Source organism: Homarus americanus, unplaced genomic scaffold (genome assembly GCF_018991925.1).
Source record: "Homarus americanus isolate GMGI-L3 unplaced genomic scaffold, GMGI_Hamer_2.0 scaffold48088, whole genome shotgun sequence".
In the NCBI taxonomy this organism is placed as follows: Eukaryota; Metazoa; Arthropoda; class Malacostraca; order Decapoda; family Nephropidae; genus Homarus; species Homarus americanus.
Window position 1 is genome coordinate 108,195 of NW_024719965.1, and position 23,438 is coordinate 131,632.

Below are 23,438 nucleotides of genomic sequence, written 5' to 3' on the forward strand. Positions count from 1 at the left end.
GAGAGAGAGAGAGAGATAACAATGCTACACATCAGTAGGACACACTGAGACAACACATCAATGGCTGTGTGTAGGAGCCAGGTGCAGTTCAGAAGTAATATACACATAGATACACCTAACTTACCTGGCAGTACACAGGGTTTGTGCTCACTGGTAAACAACTAAATATATATATACAGCATATAATGTATATGTAAGTTTAGTTTACTCTGTCTAACATTTAGGGAGACATCTGCAGGCAAAGTCTTATAAAATGGAGGAACTCTTTGGAAACTGGAGGCAGATCCCGGCCTAATTATTAGGCTTGTGGGAAGCCATAATTGGTGAAGTAATTAAGGTATGCTAATGCCGCTGAATCCCTGCCGTGGTATGAGGAATGTGACCCGGGTGGCGGCCGGCAGCATATGGATGCCGCCCTTGTAACATGCTGCTCTCTTTCTCTCTCTCCCTCACACACTGGTTAATTAAACATCGCCTCAAGGCCTCTGGCGGCAGAAGGATTCTTTCAGATTGGACAACGCCCCAACACTATCGTTAACGACCGCCTCAACTTCTCTTTTCAAACCTAATTTACGTGCTAAAAGCAACTACACAGACCCAGTACATCTTGTGTTTTTATTCGTTTTTTTTAAAGGAAAGTAATTTACTATCAAGTAGATGATCAATACCCAGGAAATTTACTCCATTTATTTATTAAGTCATATTGAAGACACAGAACGCGCCATCATTTACCAGAGGGACGAGTAAGTAAATCTTGGCGGGATAAGAGCGTAGACTTATACACGCGTTGACTCCCTCGCTCAGCACTGGCAGGCGAGTCACTGTGCACACACAGGCGGGACATCGAGGAGCTCACACACTTCTTATGGCGGCTCTGAGCGATAACACTGTACTTCAAAGCTTTCCAGCAAGGCTCTGACAATAAGGTTCTGCAAGAGATGGGAGGCGACACAGCGAAAGTAATTCCCAAATATGGAGAAACTGGTTAAATGTATCAAGTCGCTGACGTGGTGACACTATGTAACACAGTAACCATTACACATTCTACGGGTTGTGAGGGACGCCACGAGACATAGATCTTCTCTGACTAATTGACGATGATTCCAAGGCACATTTGACCAATATCTCTTCCCAAAATTCTGTATCATATCGCACGGGATTATTGGGAGACAATTCTGACGACATATCACGACGTATCGAGAAGTATATTAGTAATCAGAGAACAAGAGCATTAAATCCTCAGAAATTTAAGCCTCAGCATTTGATGAATAAGGGATTCGTAAGTCGAGAATTTACGTATAAAGACATAATTATCATAAAGATGTATGGGTATTAGTCGGTGATACATGAAGAATTAGTACAATATGTTGTCAATAAACAGAGCTACAATATATTGGTGAGAATTAATACAATAGATTCAGCAGAATAAGTAAAAATAATAACATATAAAATTACTGCTATATATGATGGAACACTAATACAATAAGCGAGGCAGAATTTACTCGTATAGTACAGTTTGACAATAATTATATGCGGAGTATAGTATTAACTCCCTATATTATCTGGAATTTGAGCATTTAAATTAAGTAACTCTTCACGATATAACACAAGTATGTTTAGTAAGTTACGAGACGACTGATAATGTATATTAAGACACTATAGGCGAGACATAAGTACCGTGTGGATAAGTTTATCACAGCACAGCGGCGTATAACAGTCACAACCAACCCTGGATGTTCGTAGCCATGTTGAGGATTCAGGTAAATTGTGTTAGTTAATTGTGGGGTGTTAGGTTCTGAGACTCCTAATTAATAATAATAAATTAATTAATTATCTAACTCCGACCTTCAACATCGGCTGATCTAATTAATCCTTATCTAACCTAGACCTAACCTAAGTAATTTTCACCTATCCTAACCTAACCTACACCTAATCTAAGTAATTTTCACCTAACCTAACCTAAACTATCTAATCTTCAACTAACATGACTTAACTAATCTTCACCTATCAAACACCAAACTTAACCTCATTTAACGTAACTAATCTTGAACTTACGTAACCTACAGCTAACCTAATTAATCTTTACCTAACTTACACCTAACCTAACTTAACTATTACCTATTCTACATAAAAAATAACCCAAATTAATCGTTATCTAACTTAATCCTAACCTAAGCTAATAGTACAGGTATATGCAACTAACCTGACCTAACTTACACTTCGCCTAAGTTACCCCAAATCTTACTTAATATTTATAATCCCACCCCAAACCTAACCTAACCTACCATAAATCTTACCCAACTTACCCCCAACCTAACTTAATTCTCACCAAATTTATTACCCCTAACTTAACATACCCGTAACTTAATCTTACCTATAACCTAACTTAATCCTAAAGTACTCATAACACAACCTGGCCATATATTCCACCACAAGGTACAGCAGGATGAGGCGGCGCACTACAGACACGGTGTGGCAGGTGAGGAGTGTTACCGTGGTCATAGGGGACGCCAAGTAGCCAGTGGTTGCTCTACCCTCCCTCCACACATTGACAGCCCTGAGTGGAAATGTCAGTTTTTGCTCACGGTTCATTAATGACGTTAACGACAGTCATATTAAAATACTCTGATTATGAATACGCGCTTGTGTGTTGGCTTGTTTGCTCTGAGAACAAGCTCTTTAACGTTGGAAAGATGTAAAGCATTTTTGGATTCAGGTTAAACTTGTTACAATGACTGTTTTTGTTGAGTCCATCCCTGCTATACAGCTAACGATTGTTACGCTAAACAATCCATTATTAACTGTCAGTATGTATTTTATCCATTTTCTTAAACACACTAATTCATACTAAAAAGACAAGGGAATTTTTCAAATCCAATTCAATACATGCCTCGTCCCTCCGGAGCGCGGGGTACAGGTGAAATTATGAGAATCTATTTTAGTCTTTTAGTTCATTACGTTTCCCCGGAGTAAAGGTCAAAAGCGCAACACACATGACAGGGTACGAAGAAAATTAATATTTTTAATCTGGGTGTGTAGGATGGTGGGTGAGCGGTGCGGAAGTATAGCACGTACAATACACACTAATGATGTTGACTTTTGGAGAGAGAGTTTAGGAGAGGTGCACCGTAGGGCTTGAGGAGACTGAGAAAAACAGTATTGGGGGTGAGACACAGAGGCATGCACCTTCCATCTTTCTCAGTAGTCAAGAGGGCAAGAGGGAGCGTCATTCTCAGTGCTCAGTGTTGGGGAAACATATGTGCATCATGACAAACCATGTGGGGCCGTCGTGGTGGGGGGCGGCCGCGATGGGGGGGACCCGATATATCGATGGCCGGTATGGGGTGGCCGTCATACGGACAGCCGTAATGGGGAGAGTCGTTATATGCCCGGAATAAGGCAGCCAACATGGGGCCGTCGTTATGAAGAGCAGTAATGGGGCGGCGGCGGTGGTGGAGCAGCAAGGTCGACGTCATGGATGGTGGTAATGGTGGAGGTGGTGGTAGTGGTGGTAGTCATGGTGGAGATGGTGTGGTGGTAGTGGTGGAGAACAGACAATAATCCACTATTAACGAAGTGTAGAGGAGAAGGTATCCACATGTGTTATATCACCACCTGTTATGCCACACTCCACCTCTCTATATACTTAACAGTCAGAATAACATTGAGGTGACTATACTATACTATACTATATACTCACAACACTATCATAACTTAAAACAGAATAACTTATGTCCAAACTTATCATGGGGGCTGACTGGATGGATGAGTCAAGTGTTACAGTGTGTGGTGGTGCCTCAACACACAGGAGGTCCCACCTTGTGTGCTGCTGCCACTAGGAGGAAGGTGAGCACCCCGCACTATCTTTACATACCTGGACAGCCGTGAGAGCCGGGGGCACCATAGTCATCACCTCTCACACACACTAACAACCCTGCTTTAAATTTATTATTAAATATATCAATGAACATAAAAAGTAGCATCAATAAACTTTCATTAATACTGTAAGTAACACAAGAATAATATATCTGATTTTTTTGACAGACTTTCCTCTTTTATCGGTGCTTTGTGAACCTTACAATTTCTCGCTGAAAACAAAATTTTTGTGGAATGGATCAAAGACACTGTGGAACAAAGACAGCCTAACAATTGACCTGTCCAATAAGCTCCGCCCTCCCGTGGTTTCCTTAGTAACCATTACACATAACTGCAGCAGGTTGGCTACTGGCTCTTAACTGAATATGCTGCCACACTGCCCAAATTCAAAGCCTTTTTTTTATAATTTCAAACACGATGATAAATTTTCCATCAAAAACTATACTTTCGACTCACAACTGATAAATATTAAACACGAAAATAAAATAAAAATGGCGGGGAATCTGTAGGTGTTGCGGCGCGAGTCACTTAGGAACCAGCAACCAATCAAGTGGGTGAAGCTGCGTGATAGGTCAATTACCAACACTCCTCAGGAAAAACAAACCCAAACAATTACTAAAACAAGAACCACAACCACCAGTCAGTATAGAACCACAACCACCAGTCAGTATAGAAGAACCAATAGACACACACAGGAACCAGTAGACAGGATATACCAGTAGTAGGGTCTCTGGTTGTCTGTCTGGCTGGGTGTCTGTCTGTCTAGCTGGGGAGGGATATGCTTGTGGCTGTCTTCTCCGGAGCACCACACAAACAAACAAAACAAAACAAAACAACACACACACACACACACACACAAACACACACACACACACACACTGGCGCCACTACTAAACCACAACACATTATCCAGCTTCTTATATACGGGGTCATACTGGTCACAACTAGGATGGCCATGAGTGATATGAATGTGTATCTGACCCATCCGATATATCGTGGGCCATCCGATATATTGTGGGCCATCCGATATATCGTGGGTCATCCGATATATCGTGGGCCATCCGATATATCGTGGGTCATCCGATATACTGTGGGCCATCCGATATATTCCGGTGACGTGTGGAAGCCAGTGTCAAGGGAAGGAGAAGGCCTTACTGGGAGAGGGAGGAGGAGGAGGAAGAGAAAGAGGGAGAAGGAGGAAACAAAGAAGGAGGAGGTGGAGGAGGAGTCCAATACAGTAATAGGTGCGGGAGGTGGTGGAGGAGGAGTCCAATACTGTAATAGGTGCGGGAGGAAGGGCTGACTCGGGTCATCCTTCACGCCACATTATCTCCTTTGTACCTCCCTCACCACTGTCTCCTTCCCTCCGTCCCTCCCTCACTACAGGCAGACAAGAGTACTCCCTCCCTCCCACCTACACTACTGCCTCCCTCCCTCCTATACTACTGCCTCCCTCCCACCCTCCCACCTACACTACTGCCTCCCTCCCTCCCACCTGCCCTACTGTCACTTTCCCTTCCACACAACCCTCGTCTCTAATGGCACCACACAGGCAGCCTCTCCCTGCACCAACTTAACTCACTCTCCCTTCTAACCAGCACTCTGAGACATCTATCCTTCACTCCTCCTCTTCCTCCCTCTTCTCCTTCCTTCCCCATCCTACTCCTTTTCCTTAACCTCCCTCCCATCAAAGCAGCTGGTGGTTGAGTATGGTAATGTCGAGAAGTTGACATGACTTGGCACTCTCTCTCTCTCTCTCTCTCTCTCTCTCTCTCTCTCTCTCTCTCTCTCGTATAAAAACTCTAAACACACTATCTCACTCACGCTCATTCACACACCCACACAAATTCTCCCTATCACACACACACACACACACACACGTAATTACTGTCCCGTCTGTCTCTCGGCCCAGAACTCAGCCTCGGGCAATCATCACTTAAGCCATCAATTAAGCGAGTCGGTAATTAACGCCAGAGTCATAAGTGGAAACTACAAGGTGACATTACTTACCTCGAGTCAGATCAGGTCAGGTCAGGTCACTGATATATACAGGTAGGTCACTGATATATACAGGTAGGTCACTGATATATACAGGTAGGTTACTGATATATACAGGTAGGTCACTGATATATACAGGTAGGTTACTGATATATACAGGATAGGTCACTGATATATACAGGTAGGTCACTGATTCTTACCTTGTCCTTAACTATGGGTCAATGTGATAAGCGTTTTATATAACTCGCACCTAAATTAATAAACTTTTGTCATGGTAACAGTTCGTGTAATGATGCAACACATCCCTAACGCGCGTCAAACATCCCTCACATGCGTCAAACATCCACCAGTCAGGAAGGTGAGGTAAGGTGAGCACTGGGCCAAACGAAGGTCCTGGTAGTTTGTTATCATTAAACAAGGTCAGTGTGAGGCTCGTGCTACATGATACACACAATTAGCCTAATGGCTGACACATGTTAACAACTATACAATATATTTATCCACACGTGGTAAAATTGTGTACATTCTCTATTTCTATTTGGTGATACATATGGATTTATTTATATAAACCTATCAAAAGCTGTATGTATTTATCTAAACCTATCAAAATATATAAATTCCATTATCTAAACTCATTCAAAAATATAGATATTTGTAGATTTGAATTCCCATAAACAGATTTATAGTTATGTAATCTATCCTATCTAAAAATATATATAAAATTGAGTAAAAAAAAATGTCAAATTCTGTTGTTATATTCGACGAAGTGTAGGGTGGAGCGAGTGACGGCTGGGTGAATACACAAGAGTCTACAGATTATTATTATTATTTCTTTAATATTTAAGTGAAATAGAAAAACAAAATAGTTAACCCCCTAAAAAAACCCATTACATTATTCATTTCCAGTGATTAGAAAACTTTTCCCAAACACAATATTATCGTATTATTTCGAGTCTTTTTTACTCTCAAGTACATTTCCTATTTTATTTTTTGTACAAGTTTCTCCTTTGCATTAAATATATGTTTTTTTTATTTCTCTTCTTCCTCCTATTACTCCATTTCTTTTTTCCTCTTCCTCTTCCACCTCTTCCTCCTCCTACTCTACTTCTTTTTTCCTCCTCCTCTTCCTCAACTTCTTTTTTCCTCCCCCTCTTCCACCTCTTCCTCTACTTCTTTTTTTCCTCCTTCTCTTCCACTTCCTCCTCCTCCTCCTACTGATCCACTTTACTCATTTCTCCCTCCTTCTACTTCCCCTTCTTCCTCCTCCTTTCTTCTCAACTTGAAACTCTGCTGACATGAACGAATTAGTGTAAGATGACCCCACACCCCTCCATCCTGACCCCCACAGACATCCATCCTGACCCCCACACCCCTCCATCCTGACCCCCACACCCTTCCATCCTGACCCCCACACCTTTCCATCCTGACCCCCCACACCCTTCCATCCTGACCCCCCACACCCCTCCATCCTGACCCCCACACCCCTCCATCCTGACCCCACACCCTTCCATCCTGACCCCCACCCCTCCATCCTGACCCCCACCTCCATCCTGACCCCCACACCCTTCCATTCTGACCCCCCACCCCTCCATCCTGACCCCACACCCCTCCATCCTGACCCACACACCTTTCCATCCTGACCCACACACCTTCCATCCTGACCCCCACACACCCTTCCATCCTGACCCGCACACCCTCCTTCCTCACCCCCCACAGTTATATCACAAGCTGTTGGAATTAATACCACACACACACACACACACACACACGACGAGCTAAAGGGTTAAACCAACACCCACCTGAAAAAAAATGCTAAAATATATGCCGCAACCTTTTGTTTGCAGGCTGAGCTATAGAGGTGGGGAGGGGGGAAGGATGTCGAAAGCTCTCCCCGTCCACCCCTTCCCATCACTCAATTCTCATCTCACCCACCCCACACCTACTCAACCTCAACCTACCCACCCCACCCTCAACCTACCCACCCCATCCTCACCCCTATAGAAGTGTTCCCTAGGTAGTATAGAGATAAAAAAACACACACACACACAACAATATCTCTCTACAACATGGGTAGTTTGTGTTGTTTCACGCAGGGATGTATGGTATTTCAGAAAACAAACACACAAATCCTAACTTTGGCAAATATTTAACCATTAACACAATATATACAAATGTGTCCTTGTTAGAAATAAAAAACCTATTGAGGGTTTTTACTGACCCATATACACTTAAAACATCAAATCAAAACCAACATGAAAGAAAAATTGCAAGCGGCTGCCTACAATTTTTTTTTTCATTTTTTTTTTCAGGAACATTGAGGCATTTTTCCCCGGGATGAAAACCGCAGTACGAGAGGGGGGATTTTACGCCGTATTTAAAGGAGAAACACCCAGGTCCTTCGTCCCCTCAAGCGGATCCTGACAGCTTCCTACACAACTACACTTTCTAGATATATGACAGTGATCCACCATATACGACAGTGATCCACCATATATGAAAGTGATCCACCATATACGACAGTGATCCACCATATATGACAGTGATCCACCATATACGACAGTGATCCACCATATATGACAGTGATCCACCATATACGACAGTGATCCACCATATACGACAGTGATCCACCATATATGACAGTGACCCAACATATACGACAGTGATCCACCATATATGGCAGTGATCCACCATATACGACAGTGATCCACCATATATGACAGTGATCCACCATATATGAACCACAAACTCACCAAACACCCGAGAGAGGAAAGTCTGTGTTACTATTGACCCAAACACGTCTGATTACTGAACCTCTATTACTCCATATTAATAGTCTAATGATGCTATTTTTTGGCCCCTCTAGTTCATCATGATACAACTATTACTTGAGTCCCTTCCTCCTTCGTTCCCTCCCACCCTCCCTCACCGTGAGCCATAAACAAAGCGTCACACTCACCCTAAACTTCTCCTTGAGCACGGAGATGTCGGCACCCTCAGGTGGGCAGGGCACGTTGTAGAACTCTCCCTCGTCCTCCGTCAGGAACTTGAACCAGCCCTCCACGGGGGACTTGATGATCTCGGTGATGCCGAAGGACATGGAGCCCATGAAGTCATTACGGGAAGTACGATCCCAATCCCAGCACTCCACCAGCAGGCGGCGGTCCTTGTCCTCAGGCTTCAACTCGCTGAGGGGCACACACACACACTCCTCTTAATACTCTATATTAATGCTATCATAACACAGTATGTCAATATAACACAATATAATACACTATAATATATTATTTACTATAATACCTATAAAATTATATTATATAACATAGTACAATGATGCAATACAATATAACTATATAATAATTAATTCTCTATATGATATACATATATATATATATATATAATGAAATATAAATAATAGTAATCCACAAGAACAGCGTGTCGCAGGACATGGATGCTCCGATTTGCACATTGACCGCAAAAAGTGAACAAAATGGAGGTCACAGTGACCTACTTTGGCTCTGATGTTGAAGTACCCAGCAAGCTGCGTGTGTGTGTGAAGGTTCATGATTGTATGGAGAATAGAATTTGAGAACAAGTCGCCCCCTACGTGAGTACGGAGGGACAGGGATAACACTATATATGCCGCTTCCACACTCCGCGGCGGGGCATAAAAATATATAATACAGTATAAATCAAACTAACAGTACAGGGGAACTAGCAATAGACGATAATAAACAAGGAACCATAAACTGGGTTGTGTCATTAAGTTAAGCCATTACTCTTCAACCATTAAAGTACACTACAGTACAGGATATTACTCAAATAATAATAACAATAACAACAATAAATTGAATAATAATAAATATAATAAGAGTTTTGAAAATAATAACAATAATAATAACAATAAAAAATAATACTAATGATAATACAGTAATAATAATAATAATAATAATAATAATAATAATAATAATAATAATAATAATAATAATAATAATAATAAATGACAACAACAATGCTTCATATTTACTAATTATTAAGTTCATATTAAAATGGAAAGGATATGAGAGAACAGCAGGGTGAGAAAACAACACCAGGGTGAGAAAACAACAGCAGTGTAAGAGAACAACAGCAGGGTGAGAGAACAACAGCAGTGTGAGAGAACAACAGCAGGGTGAGAGAACAACAGGAGGGCGAGAGAACAACAGGAGGGTGAGAGAACAACAGGAGGGTGAGAGAACAACAGGAGGGTGAGAGAACAACAGGAGGGTGAGAGAAACAGGAGGGTGAGAAAACAACAGGAGGGTGAGAAAACAACAGGAGGGTGAAGAGAACAACAGCAGTGTGAGAGAACAACAGCAGGGTGAGAGAACAACAGGAGGGCGAGAGGAGCAACAGGAGGGTGAGAGGAACAACAGGAGGGTGAGAGAGACAACAGGAGGGTGAGAGAGCAACAGGTGAAGAACAACAGGAGGGTGAGAAAACAACAGGAGGGTGAGAAAACAACAGGAGGGTGAGAGAACAACAGCAGTGTGAGAGAACAACAGCAGGGTGAGAGAACAACAGCAGTGTGAGAGAACAACAGCAGGGTGAGAGAACAACAGGAGGGTGAGAAAACAACAGGAGGGTGAGAAAACAACAGCAGTGTGAGAGAACAACAGCAGTGTGAGAGAACAACAGGAGGGTGAGAAAACAACAGCAGTGTGAGAGACAGCAGCAGGGTGAGAGAACAACAGGAGAATGAGAGAGAACAACAGCAGGGTGAGAGAACAACAGGAGGGTGAGAGAACAACAGTGGGTGAGAGCAACAGTAGGGTGAGAGAACAACAGCAGGAGTGAGAGATAAGAGACAGTGGGAGAATAGACAGTGGACAGTGGGAGAGAAGAGACAGTGAGAGATAGAAGACAGTGAGAGATAAGAGACAGTGAGAGATAGAAGACAGTGAAAGACAAGAGACAGTGAGAGATAAGAGACAGTGAGAGATAGAAGACAGTGAGAGATAAGAGACAGTGAGAGATTGAAGACAGTGAGAGATAAGAGACAGTGAGAGATAAGGAACAGTGGGAGATAAGAGACAGTGAGAGACAAGAGACAGTGAGAGATAGACAGTGAGAGATAAGAGACAGTGTATGATAAGAGACAGTGAGAGATAAGGGACAGTGAGAGATAAGAGACAGTGAGAGACAAGAGACAGTGAGATAAGATACAGTGAGAGATAAGAGACAGTGAGAGATAAGAGACAGTGTGATAAGATACAGTGAGAGATAAGAGACAGTGAGAGATAAGAGACAGTGTATGATAAGATACAGTGAGAGATAAGGAACAGTGAGAGATAAGAGACAGTGGGAGATAAGAGACAGTGAAAGATAGAGACAGTGAGAGATAAGAGACAATGCGAGATAAGAGACAGTGGGAGACAAGAAAAAGGGAGAGATAAGAGAGTGAGATAAAAGACATTGGTGGTGGTGGTGTGGTGAGCTGAGACAGACAAGAGAGATAGTGTACAGTTCACGTGTTAATATACTGTAGTTATAGCGGTGAGCGAAAGGTGGTACACATGAATACACACACAAACACGGCACTGTCTTATACATGTACGTGTGCGCGAGCTGACAGTCAAGTATACAACCGCGCGCGCGCACGCACGCACGCACGCACAAACACACACACACACACACATACCACGTTAGATTAAGTTAGGTTTGACGGAACTGAGTTAGGTTAATTTAACACTGATTTGGTTTGGGTTAGGTTAGGGATGACACCGTTAACTGAATTATGTTATTAATCTCCCAAAATAATAATAATAATAATAATAATGATAATAATAATAATAATAATAATAATAATAATAATAATAATAATATTAATAAAATAATAATAATAATATTAATAAAATAATAATAATAATAATATTAATAAAATAATAATAATAATAATAATAATAATAATAATAATAATAATAATAATAAAAATAATAAACAAGTATGATGTAACCACAAAAATTACAATAATAATCTTTATCATTTGTATATAATAATAAATACAATATCACCTTGTAAATAATTACGATATAAATATATGAGTAAAACAAATTACAACAAAAGTTAATAAAAAAATAAAGAAATAGAAAATGGAATAAAATAACATTATAACAATAGAATGAAAAAAAATCAGTAAATAAAAACAAACGCACAATAAGTATACGTAATTATAATAAAAAATAAATTAACATTATATAAAATTCTTAAAAAAACAAAACACGTAAAAAGTTAATAAAAAACAATAAAAATCCGATAAAATGATAAATGAAAACACGTAAAAAAAAGAAGAAAAAAAAACGATAAAATTAAAAATAAAAAACAAGTAAAAATTATCTTGTAAAATAACAATAAAAACGATTAAAAATTACCAAAAATAATGAATGTATAAAAAATCTCAAATTAATTAAAGAGATTACCGTGAGTCGGGCCCCGGGGTCAGTGGTGGACGAGTTCAATATACAGGATGAACACCATACACTTGCTACACTATGGTGGGATAAAAAACTACTTTATCTATGGCATGGGGTACAGGGAGCTGATGGATGGGGGAGAGAAATGGCTAGAATGATAACTAGTAGAGAGGAGGAAGAGGAGGAGGAGGAAGGACGAGAAGGTATATGGTGGAAGGAAGAGGAGAAGGAATGAGGAAGCAGACAGAGGAAGGACGTAAAAGTATAAGGTAAGAGGAAGAGGATAAGGAAGGAGGAGGCAGTCGGAGGAAGGACGAGAAGGTAAAGGGGGGAAGGAAAAGGAAGAGACACCAAGGAGGAGGAGAAGGCCCAAGGAGGAAAGACGGGGAAGAACCAGGAGGAAGAATGAGGAGGAACCAGGAGTAGGAGGAGGAGGAGGAAGAGACAAAAAGAAGAAGGATTAGGAACGACGGCGAGGAGAAAGCAAAGAGAAGATGGAGGAGGCACAAGGATAAGGAGGAACAAGGAGGGGAGAAGCAAAAGGAGAAAGGGACAAGGAGGAGGAGGAGGAGGAGGAGGAAGAGTAACAAGGAGGAAGGATAAGGGGGAAGAGGTTAAAGAGAAAGGGACAAGGAGAAAATGGAGGAGTAGGAGGAAGAGGCCCAAGGAAGAAGGATAAGGAGGCACATGGAGGAAGGATGAGGAGGCACATGGAGGAAGGATAAGGAGGCACATGGAGGAAGGATAAGGAGGAACAAGTAGGAGACGGAGGAACAATGAACAAGGAGTAAGAGGAAGAGGAGGAGGGAACATGGAGGAAGAAAAAGGAAGATAAAGTGGGAGGAAGAGGAGGGAACAAGGAGTAGGAGGAAGAGGAGGGAACAAGGAGTAGGAGGAAGAGGAGGGAACAAGGAGTAGGAAGGGAGGAGGAGGAGGAGGAGGAGGAGGGAGGAGGAGGAGGAGGAGGAGGAGGAAGGAGTAGGGGAAGAAGAAGAAGAAGAGGAGGAGGAGGAGGAGGAGGAGGATGAAGGAACAAGGAGGAAGAGAAAGGGGAGGAAGAGGAAGGAACAAGGAGGAGCAACAATACTCACCATGTCAGTGTCTCATTCCACACAGGGTTAAGCGTGGCCTTGATTGTCTTGGTCTTCATCTTCATGTTGTCAGTGCCAGGGATCAGCTTCATCTTGATGTAGGGGTCAGACAAGCCGTTGGGATCCATGGGAATGAGGTTCTTGGCTCCACGGACTGTACGAGGGGAGAGAACAATAACAGAATCAACTCGAGGATGTAGGAGGGGAAATAACAATCAATACAAGGATGTAAGAGGAGATAAAATAACATCGCAATCACCCTGAGAATTGTAAGATGCTGTAAAGAAAATAACATTAAGAAAAATCACCTCCAGATCTCTCTCTCTCTCTCTCTCTCTCGTCCTTCCCTCTGATGTTTCAATTTATCTTTCCTCCGCTCTCCTCATCATTCCTTCTCATCTCTCACTTCTCTTATCTCTCCCTCTCATCTCTTGCTTCGCTCATCTCTCCCTCTCAGACCACCCCCCCCACCCCCTCTCTCCCTGGCTGCATAATCACAGGAAAATGACTCAGGAAAAAAATCTGGTCCTGAGAGAGAGAGAGAGAGAGAGAGAGAGAGGGGAATAATTGGGTAAGGAAATGTATCGTCCTGTTCCTCTTCCCCCTTATCGTCCTCTTCCTATTTTTCTTCTTCCTCCTACACCTCATCCAATTCCTCTTCCTCCTTCTATCCCTCTTCCTCCTCCTACACCTCATCCAATTCCTCTTCCTCCTATTACTCTTCGTCCTCCTACACCTCCTCCTATTCCTCTTCCTCCTTCTATCCCTCTTCCTCCTCCTACACCTCCTTCTATTCCCCTTCCTCCTCTTACACCTCTTTTTCCTCCTCCTAGATTACCTTAAAGCTCGGGAAACTCGGCAATAAAACATAATAATAATAAACCATGAAAAAATAACCCGGCATAGAATGGAATAACTATCACACGTTCCAAGAAACTGTGACAAAGAAGCTCAACCCAGAGAAATAAAATGGGCTTCCTCGGGCGTAGTTTAATCTCGGCGTAGTTTAATCTCAGCGTAGTTTAATCTCAGAGCTAGGAAAACACGCCAGAGACTCGGGGAAAAAAAGGATAATGACAAAGAAGGAGAGAGGAGGCAAAACAGAAAATTAACCTAACCTAATACGCTGAAGTAAGTACAGTCGTGTCTAAAGAATTTGCGGACATTTTATCCCAGGAGAATTAAATGTAAACATACGCATAAGGAGGGCCAGTGTAACGACCGCTTCAGGGGGTGGCTGTGAGTCTCTCTCTCTCTCTCTCTCACCACGCCCATCTTCCCTCCATTATTGATGTTGTCATACCATCCTCTCTCCTTTAATCACCTTCTCTCTTTCTCCCTCTTTCTAAAACCTCTCCTTTACGCCTCCCTCTCACTTCCCTCTTCCTCAACGCATCTCTCCCTCAATGTCTTTCTCCCTCAAATTTTTCTCTCCCTCTCACTTCTCTTTTCGTCTTGCTTCCTCCCTTCTTCAACACCTCTCTCCCGCAATGTCTTTCTCCCTCTCACTTTTCTCTCTCTCTCTCACTTCTCTCCCCCATTCGCTTCTCTCTCCCTCTTACTTCTCGCCCTATCTCACTTCCCCTCTCACTATCTCCTCCATATGACGTCATTAAGGTTATGAGTGGTGTACGCATGACCTGCCTAAAGCGGGTGTTAGATTAGGGTCAGGTCAGGTCAGGTCACGTCAGACTAAGGGTAGGTTAGGTTCGATCAGAGTAGGGGTAGGTTAGGTTAGGTCAAGCTAGAAGGTAGGTTAGGTTAGGTCAAGCTAGTGGTAGTTTAGGATAGGCCAAGCTAAGGGTAGGTTAGGCTAAGTCAGGTTAGGGGTAGGTTAGGATAGGTCAAGCTAAGGGTAGGTTAGGTTAAGTCAGGCGAGAGGGTAAGTTAGGTTAAGTCAGACTAAGGGTAGGTTAGGTTAAGTCAGGCTAGGAGGTAGGTTAGTTTAGGTCAGACTAAGGGTAGGTTAGGTCAGGCTAGGAGGTAGGTTAGTTTAGGTCAGACTAAGGGTAGGTTAGGTCAGGCTAGGAGGTATGTTAGGTTAGGTCAGACTAGGGGTAGGTTAGGTTAGGTCAGACTAGGGGTAGGTTAGGTTAGGTAACAATTACGCAGGTTTGACCCACTATGTATATCCGTGAACGAAATCAGCACCCACTATGAATACCCCGTCTCTTACCCATGTATTAAAGCAGCACCCACTATGTATACCCCGTCTCTTACCCATGTATTAAAGCAGCACCCACTATGTATACCCCGTCTCTTACCCATGTATTAAAGCAGCACCCACTATGTATACCCCGTCTCTTACCCATGTATTAAAGCAGCACCCACTATGTATACCCCGTCTCTTACCCATGTATTAAAGCAGCACCCACTATGTATACCCCGACTCCTGCCACCCTAATTGAAAGCTACTCGGTTATGCTTCAGCAGATCACCAACTCATTACAGTGATGATGAGGGAAGCTTAGTGGCGCTCCTGTCACTGGAGACTCAACAACACAAGCTAGCGGTGTTTTGGATGTCTTTTATGAGCGACCATTAAGGAATTTTTTATTTATTTATTTATTTTTTAAAGGTTTAGGTGTAATGAAGAACAGGATGACGACACTGCTCCCCGCCCCCGACAACTTCATATTATACTCTTCTTCTTCGTCTTCTCGAAAACAATTAACAATGAATCGCCTCCCTCTATTCTGGGTCAATTAATCTGAATCCCGGCTTCTTGTCCCTTGATGCAATACGCCTTTTAGGGATTTTATGATGTCAGGGGTCAGAAGTCACACTCATGAGATTACATATACCCTTATGGACACTGCTACACGCTGTTATGTACACTCAGGTCCAGTGTTACATACCGCCACTGTACACTACTGGTAACGTAACAGCCAAAATGTACACTTCGTCAACACCTCAACTCACTAAGACCTAATGTTTCGTGTTGTTGAAAAGTTTGTTATTATAATATTCAGTTCAATGTAACGTCCCTAATTTACTTTCATTCCTCTCCCCCATAGACTGAGTGTGTGACAGTCAACACATAGTTCCTCCCATCACCCCTGGCCTCCAACCACCCCTGGCCTCCAACCACCCTTGGCCTCCAACCACCCCTGGCCTCCAACCACCCCCGGCCCACCTTCACATTCCTCCTCCTATCCATTACTCTTCCTTCCTCAGCTTAATTCCCAATGTGTTTACTCAAGCTTCCATCGCTGTAAAATCCTCTTTGACATCTTAACTTGCGGGGGAAAAAGAATATTATCCTCCACATGGAAGATAAAATACAGCGGGCAATTATTAGGCCATTACTGAACCCTAACTTTTAAAGGTTCGTCTTATTGTGTGTTCCTCCTCCTCCTTCATGACCCGTCCTTGATGTCTTGATTCACGGACAAGTTTTTTTTTTTTACAATACAACCATGGCAGTTCTCTCTCGTCAGGTATTACGGTGTTATGAGCACACGGCAAGACAACTTATCTACTGACCTCGACAAAATCATTGTACACCACCTGTGAATTAAGGTCACTGCGTCATGGGTCTGTGTGTCACTTCTGTCATGAGTCTAGGTTAGATTAGGTTAGGTTAGGCTGGGTTAAGTGAGGTAAAGGGTGTCACTGTTATTCATGTCACTTGTCATGGGTGTCACTTGTGTTACGTGTGTCGTCTTCACAATTTGGTACAAAACATATAGTAGGGATATTAAAATAACGCAAGAGCGGTAACAGGTTAGAACTGTCCCAGCTTAGAGGGTAGTCTGAACCCGGGTCCTGTGATGGGCTGAGTAGAACCTTAAAAGCCTCGTTTTCACATAAAAAAATCTTCGTTAAGACTCATATTGACTGTGTTTTCATTCAGTCGCAATCATCATAATTTACAATAGCTGATTGGCTGCTGGTTGCTATCCCACCACTCACTTAGCAACCAGCAACCAATCATTAACTAGATATTATGACCGTTGCTATGAACGCCAAAAGTGTCTTACTTAGTTCTCCCTGGACATGTTTTTCACATCTCTGGTTTAAGTGAAGATGATGAACTAAAAGCATCTGGTTTATTTCTTAAATTTTCCATGTACACGACCAGTAGTACACGACCCAGTATGTTGCTTGTGTCTGGAACATTTAGGAATACCCGTACAAGAAGAATTTTTTGTTCTCTCTCTCCTTTGTTCATCGCTCAAATTTGTTTAATCTCTCTCTCTCTCTCTCTCTCTCTCTCTCTCTCTCTCTCTCTCTCTCTCGTTATAAGTTAAATTTGTTTGCACAGGTTGGATCCAAATCAAGCTCAGACATGTCGTAATCAGCTGATAATTGTTTACAAACACACGGGCTCATCTGAACCTCCTGAGACGAGGAATACTAAATTATTTTCTACATATTTCACTTTAAGATTAGCCAACCACCCGAATGCTAACCTAACCTAATTTAACGTTAACCTAACCTAACCTAACTACTCTAATGCTAACCTAACCTAACTCACCCACATAAGGTCAGAGTGTTTCATCATCAGGTGAGATAAGCTTGGGTGACTAATCTTCAGGTGATCTACATTTAATCATTAATTAATTACCTCGTTGAATATATTACTTGTTAATGATTTAATTATATTTTGGTTCTATTTAGTGAAACATAATTCCAAAATTTAATGGAAAATAAATCTGGTTATTATTCACGTGGGGGTTAAATCATGCAGCCATTACCCTGTATTGTACCTGTATCAACCACACGTAACAACACACTACTGAGAGAGAGAGAGAGAGAGAGAGAGTTACAACACTTGTTTATTAGCCAAGTGGGGAGGGCAGGAGGGCACTCATAAACTTATTGAAGACGATGGTTTAAACCTTTGAGGACGATGGTTTAATTCCTCCGAGGACGATGGTTTAATTCTTTGAGGACGATGGTTTTAACCCTTTGATGACGATGGTTTTAACCCTTTGATGACGATGGTTTTAACCCTTTGATGGTTTAACCCTTTGAAGACGGAGTGAGCGATGATAGAATGGTAAGCCACCCTCTCAAGGGTTACCGGGCAGGGGAACACTGCAGCCATTATCCTGGAGAGTGGGAGGGGAGGTGGTGCTGCCATGGAGGGGTGGTGGTGGTAGGGAACGGGGGGGAGAACTGGGAGAGATGGAGAGGGAGGGAGGAAAGAGTAGGGTGGAGACAGAGAGGGAGAGGAAAGGGAAGCGAGTGGGATAGAGTGGAAAGGAAAAACAGGATGGGGAAAGGAGGGAGGTGGGAGAGAGAGGGAGGGGGAAGACAGAGGCGGAGAGGGAGAGGGGAAAGGAAAGGAGAAGCGTAAAGGTCCTTCCATTTACCTAATTATCTACACCACCACCAACACTCTCCATCATCTCCACCACCACCAACACTCTCTCACCACCACCAACACTCTCCATCCTCCCACCACCAACACTCTCCATCATCCACACCACCAACCTCTCCATCATCTCCACCACCACCAACACTCTCCATCATCCTACCTCTTACTCCAACACTATGATGCTACCTCCCTCCTCCATCTCTCCTCTTCCCCTCCTTCCTCCTTCTCTTCCCTCCTCTCCACTACTACTATCTATCCTATTCCTCCCTATCCTTCGTTTCATCCATCCCCTCTTCAACTCCACCCTTTCCTTCCCCCCATTCTCTATTCCCCCTCCTCCCTCGTCTATTCTTCCACAAGAATCCTTTTACTGGTTCTCACGGCTTCTTCCTCATAATCACCTCCCCCTTCACCCCACCCTTTAGGTACATAAAAAGAGAGAGAGCTTCAACAAGGAGGGGAGGGGTGAACAGGATAATGTGGGTGATAATGCCTCCCCCCTCTCTCTCTCACACATACCACACACACACACACACACACACACACACACACACACACACACACACACACACATCCTCTCCTCCAGCACTAAGCGTTCATGGATATTGATGCTGTCTGCTGGGTAATATCAATATTAGTCCCCCCAACAGCCTTCCCCGGGCACACTGGAGGTAAATACCCAAACACGGGGGAAGAGTCGGGGCCGAATTTATTCAGCTATTACTGTGATTATGCCACGTTGTGTTTACCCTCTCTCTTAGGCCCAGATTGTTCTGGAGGGTCTGACGCTCTAACCAGCACCAAGCTTCACACCAGTATCAAGCTTTGTACCAGTGTCAAGCTTTGCACCAGTGTCTAGCTTTACACCAGTGTCAAGCTTTGCACCAGTGTCAAGTTTTGCATCAGTGTCAAGCTTTATACCAGTGTCTAGCTTTACACTAGTGTCAAGCTTTGCACCAGTGTCTAGCTTTACACCAGTGTCAAGCTTTGCATCAGTGTCTAGCTTTACACCAGTGTCAAGCTTTGCACTAATGTCAAGCTTTACACCAGTGTCAAGCTTTGCACCAGTGTCAAGTTTTGCATCAGTGTCAAGTTTTGCATCAGTGTCAAGCTTTATACCAGTGTCTAGCTTTGCACCAGTGTCTAGCTTTGCACCAGTGTCAAGCTTTGCACCAGTGTCAAACTTCACACCAGTATCAAGTTTTGCACCAGTATCAAGCTTTGCACCAGTATTAAGCTTTTCACTAGTATCAAGCTTTACATTATTAACAAGCTTTACACCAATATCAAGTTTTGCACCAGTATCAAGCTTTGCACCAGCATCAAGCTTTGCTCGTGTCAAGCTTTGTACCAATGTCAAGCTTTGCTCCAGTGTCAAGCTTTGCACCAGTGTCAAACTTCACACCAGTATCAAGCTTCCTTTCCATCCCTACAGTATGAGTGTACACCCATTAAAAAATTATTCGGCACCCGTGTCATATTGTACCACGCCGTAAGGATGCCGAATAATTTTTTTAGTGGTGTACAATACATGATTCTTGTGATATCAGTCTTTCGTCGCCAGTATTACCATTATATTTTTTTTTCAACACTTCCAACTTGCCACACCTCTCTCTCTCTCTCTCTCTCTCTCTCTCTCTCTCTCTCTCTTTCTCTTTCTCTCTCTCTCTCTCTCTCGTAACGAAATGTAAATTGGTACCTGACTTTACACTTAGGGTACGGAAAACGGTCGAGTGCAGTACCATCCACCCAGCCTCATGTGTACCGAGGTTAGGTTAAGTTAGGTTAAGTTAGGTTAAGAAAAGTCGTTAATATTCCGATATCAAAAGGTTATCCTGTGCTTAACGATGTGGTGCACGTGGTGGTATCGGGACAGTTTGGCGATAAGGTCGAAATACCGATAACTAACGATGGAGCTTTGTCGTTAATGTTCCGATATCGTAACACTATCCTCCGCCTTAAATATGAACTCCCAAGGGATGTGTGGGTGGCGGCAATGTAGTGTGGGTGGGGGCGAGGCAGTGTGGGTGGGAGCGAGGCAGTGTGGTGGGGGCGAGTGGTGTGGGTGGGGCGAGGGGTGTGGGTGGGAGCAGGCAGTGTGGGTGGGGGCAGGGCAGTGTGGGTGGGGCAGGTGAGTGTGGGTGGGGGCGAGGTGGTGTGGGTGGGGAGGTAGTGGGTGGGGAGAGGCAGTGTGGGGTGAGGCAGTGTGGTGGCGGGGTAGTGTGAGGGGGTGTGAGGTAGTGTGGGTGGGGGGCGAGGGTGGTGTGGGTGGGGGCGGTGGTGTGGGTGGGGGCAGTGTGGGTGGGGGCGAGGTAGTGTGGGTGGGGGCGAGGCAGTGTGGGTGGGGTCGAGGCAGTGTGGGTGGGGGCGAGGCAGTGTGGGTGGGGGCGAGGCAGTGTGGGTAGGTGAACACAACTTAATTGAACCCCTAATCTATTATAACTCGAATGCAATCTATACAGTACTTCTAACCAAACCTAACCTATCATATTTCTAACTTAATCCAGCCTAACCTACACTTAACCTACCCCTAACCTAACCAAACATAACCTATCTCTAACCTAAACCTAACTACTTATAACATAGCCTACCCTTATCCTAACCTAACCTATCGCTTACCTGACTTAACCAAACCTAACCCAAAGTCACACGGCTACACCATCTACGTATGGAAATTCCGAGTCCAGGATTCGTTGGGATTCGTTTGGCCCGAAATATCTTCTTGTAAATCCCATAGTTTCTGGCACCAATTTCTTCGCCATCTTTTATACTTGTAACTTACGTACGCCAATTAAATGCGTTCCCTCAAATTCAGTTAACTCGCGTGAGCCAATCAGAGGTGTTCTCAAAAATCTAGTAACTGCATAAGCCAACCAGAGGCGTTCTCATAAATGTAGTTAACTTGTATGGGTCAATGAGAGGCGTTTTCACATATCCAGTTAACTTACATGAGCCAATCAGAGGCGTTCTCACAAATGTAGTTAACTTGTTTGGGTCAATCAGTGGCATTCTCACAAAATCAGTTAAATTTCATGAGCCAATCAGAGGCGTTCTCACAAATCTAGTTAACTTGCATGGGCCAATCAGAGGCGTTCTCACAAATCCAGTTTACTCATGTGAGCCAATCAGAGGCATTCTAAACAATTCAGTTAACTCGCGTGAGCCAATCAGAGGCGTTCTCACAAATTCCGTTAAATTTCATGAGCCAATTAAAGGCATTCTCACAAATTCAGTTAAATTTCATGAGCCAATCAAAGGCGTTCTCACAAATTCAGTTAACTTGCTTCAGCCAATCAGACGCGTTCTCACTAATCCAGTTAATGTAAAGTCAAAATTCAAACTTTACTGAAGAAAAACAAAAGGAAAAAGATCGCGTAAACTTTTGATTAGTTAGGAAGCAATTAACGGATGAATCTCTTACACAGTAAAACAATTGATGCATTTTTTATCTTCAAGAAGGAAAATTAACCTACGAACATTTCTAATAGGGAAAAAACTTACACAGTCTTTTCTAACTGGAAATATACCTACGAAACTTTCTAACGGGGAAAATTTACCTATATCCCTTTCTTACAGGGAGAATATAACTACGACCCAATCTGACAGGAAATATTACCCAACGATCTATGCAGAAAAGGAATATCTGCCAGAGGATCTTCAAGAGGACATGGTGTTGTATAATGCGTCTTGTTTACCAGGAGGAGGAAGAGGAGGAGGGGGGGTGGAAAATGAAGAGGAAGAAGAGGAGGATGAAGAGGAGGAGGGGGGTGGAAAATGAAGAAAGAAGAAGAAAAGGAAGAGGAGGAGGGTGAAATATAAAGAAAAGGATGAGAAAAAGGAAAAGTGTGTGTGTGCTCGACGAGATCTTGAGCATATACCAACTACTTTCCCCGGCCCTGTTAATCTCCCTAAGTAGTCGTTCCAGTCCCTCCCACGCCCTACCCACACGTTCCAGTCTCTCCCGCCCCTACCCACACGTTCAGTCTCCCACGCCCTCCACAGCCCCTACCACCGTTCCCAGTCTCTCCCGCCCCTACCCACACGTTCCAGTCTCTCCCACGCCCCTACCCACACGTTCCAGCCTCCCACGCCCCTACTCACACGTTCCAGCCTACCCACGTTCCAGTCTCTCCCACGCCCCTACCCACACAGTCCCTCACGCCCCTACCTACACGTTCCAGCCTCCCACTCCCTATCCACGTTCCAGTCTCTCCCACGCCCTACCCACACGTTCCAGTCTCTCCCACGCCCTACCTACACGTTCCAGCCTCTCCCACGCCCCTACCTACACGTTCCAGCCCTCCCTCCCACCTCCCCCTACCCACACAGTTCCAGTCTCTCCCACGCCCCTACCCACGTTCAGTCTCTCCCACGTCTCTCACGCCCCTACCACACGTTCCAGCCTCTCCCACGCCCCTACCCACCCACGTTCCAGTCTCTCCCACGCCCTACCCACACGTTCCAGTCTCTCCACGCCCCTACCCACGTTCCAGCCCCTACCCACACGTTCCAGTCCTCCACGCTCTACCCACACGTTCCAGTCCTCCCGCCCTACACACGTTCCAGTCTCCAGCACCCCAGTCTCTCCTCATCTCTCTCTCTCTCTCTCTCGTCACTAGATGCTCTTCTACCTAATCCATCCTTACTTGTGTCTGTCCTCCACACTACCACGGCCTACCTCTCCTCCACAGCACCACT

At 43.7% G+C, this 23,438-nt stretch overlaps 1 protein-coding gene across 4 annotated transcripts in view; it reads right to left on the reverse strand.

The window, feature by feature from the left end:
* The window catches only part of LOC121860337 (protein kinase C, brain isozyme-like), a 118,988-nt gene that overhangs the window by 42,448 nt on the left and 53,102 nt on the right, over positions 1-23,438 (reverse strand). For all 4 annotated transcript variants that reach the window (XM_042357413.1, XM_042357412.1, XM_042357411.1 and 1 more), the window contains exons 5-6: positions 13,415-13,568; positions 8,831-9,059 (exon numbers count right to left, since the gene is read on the reverse strand). In XM_042357413.1, the coding sequence (XP_042213347.1) occupies positions 8,831-9,059; positions 13,415-13,568 (383 nt within the window). The remainder of the gene's footprint in view (positions 1-8,830; positions 9,060-13,414; positions 13,569-23,438) is intronic.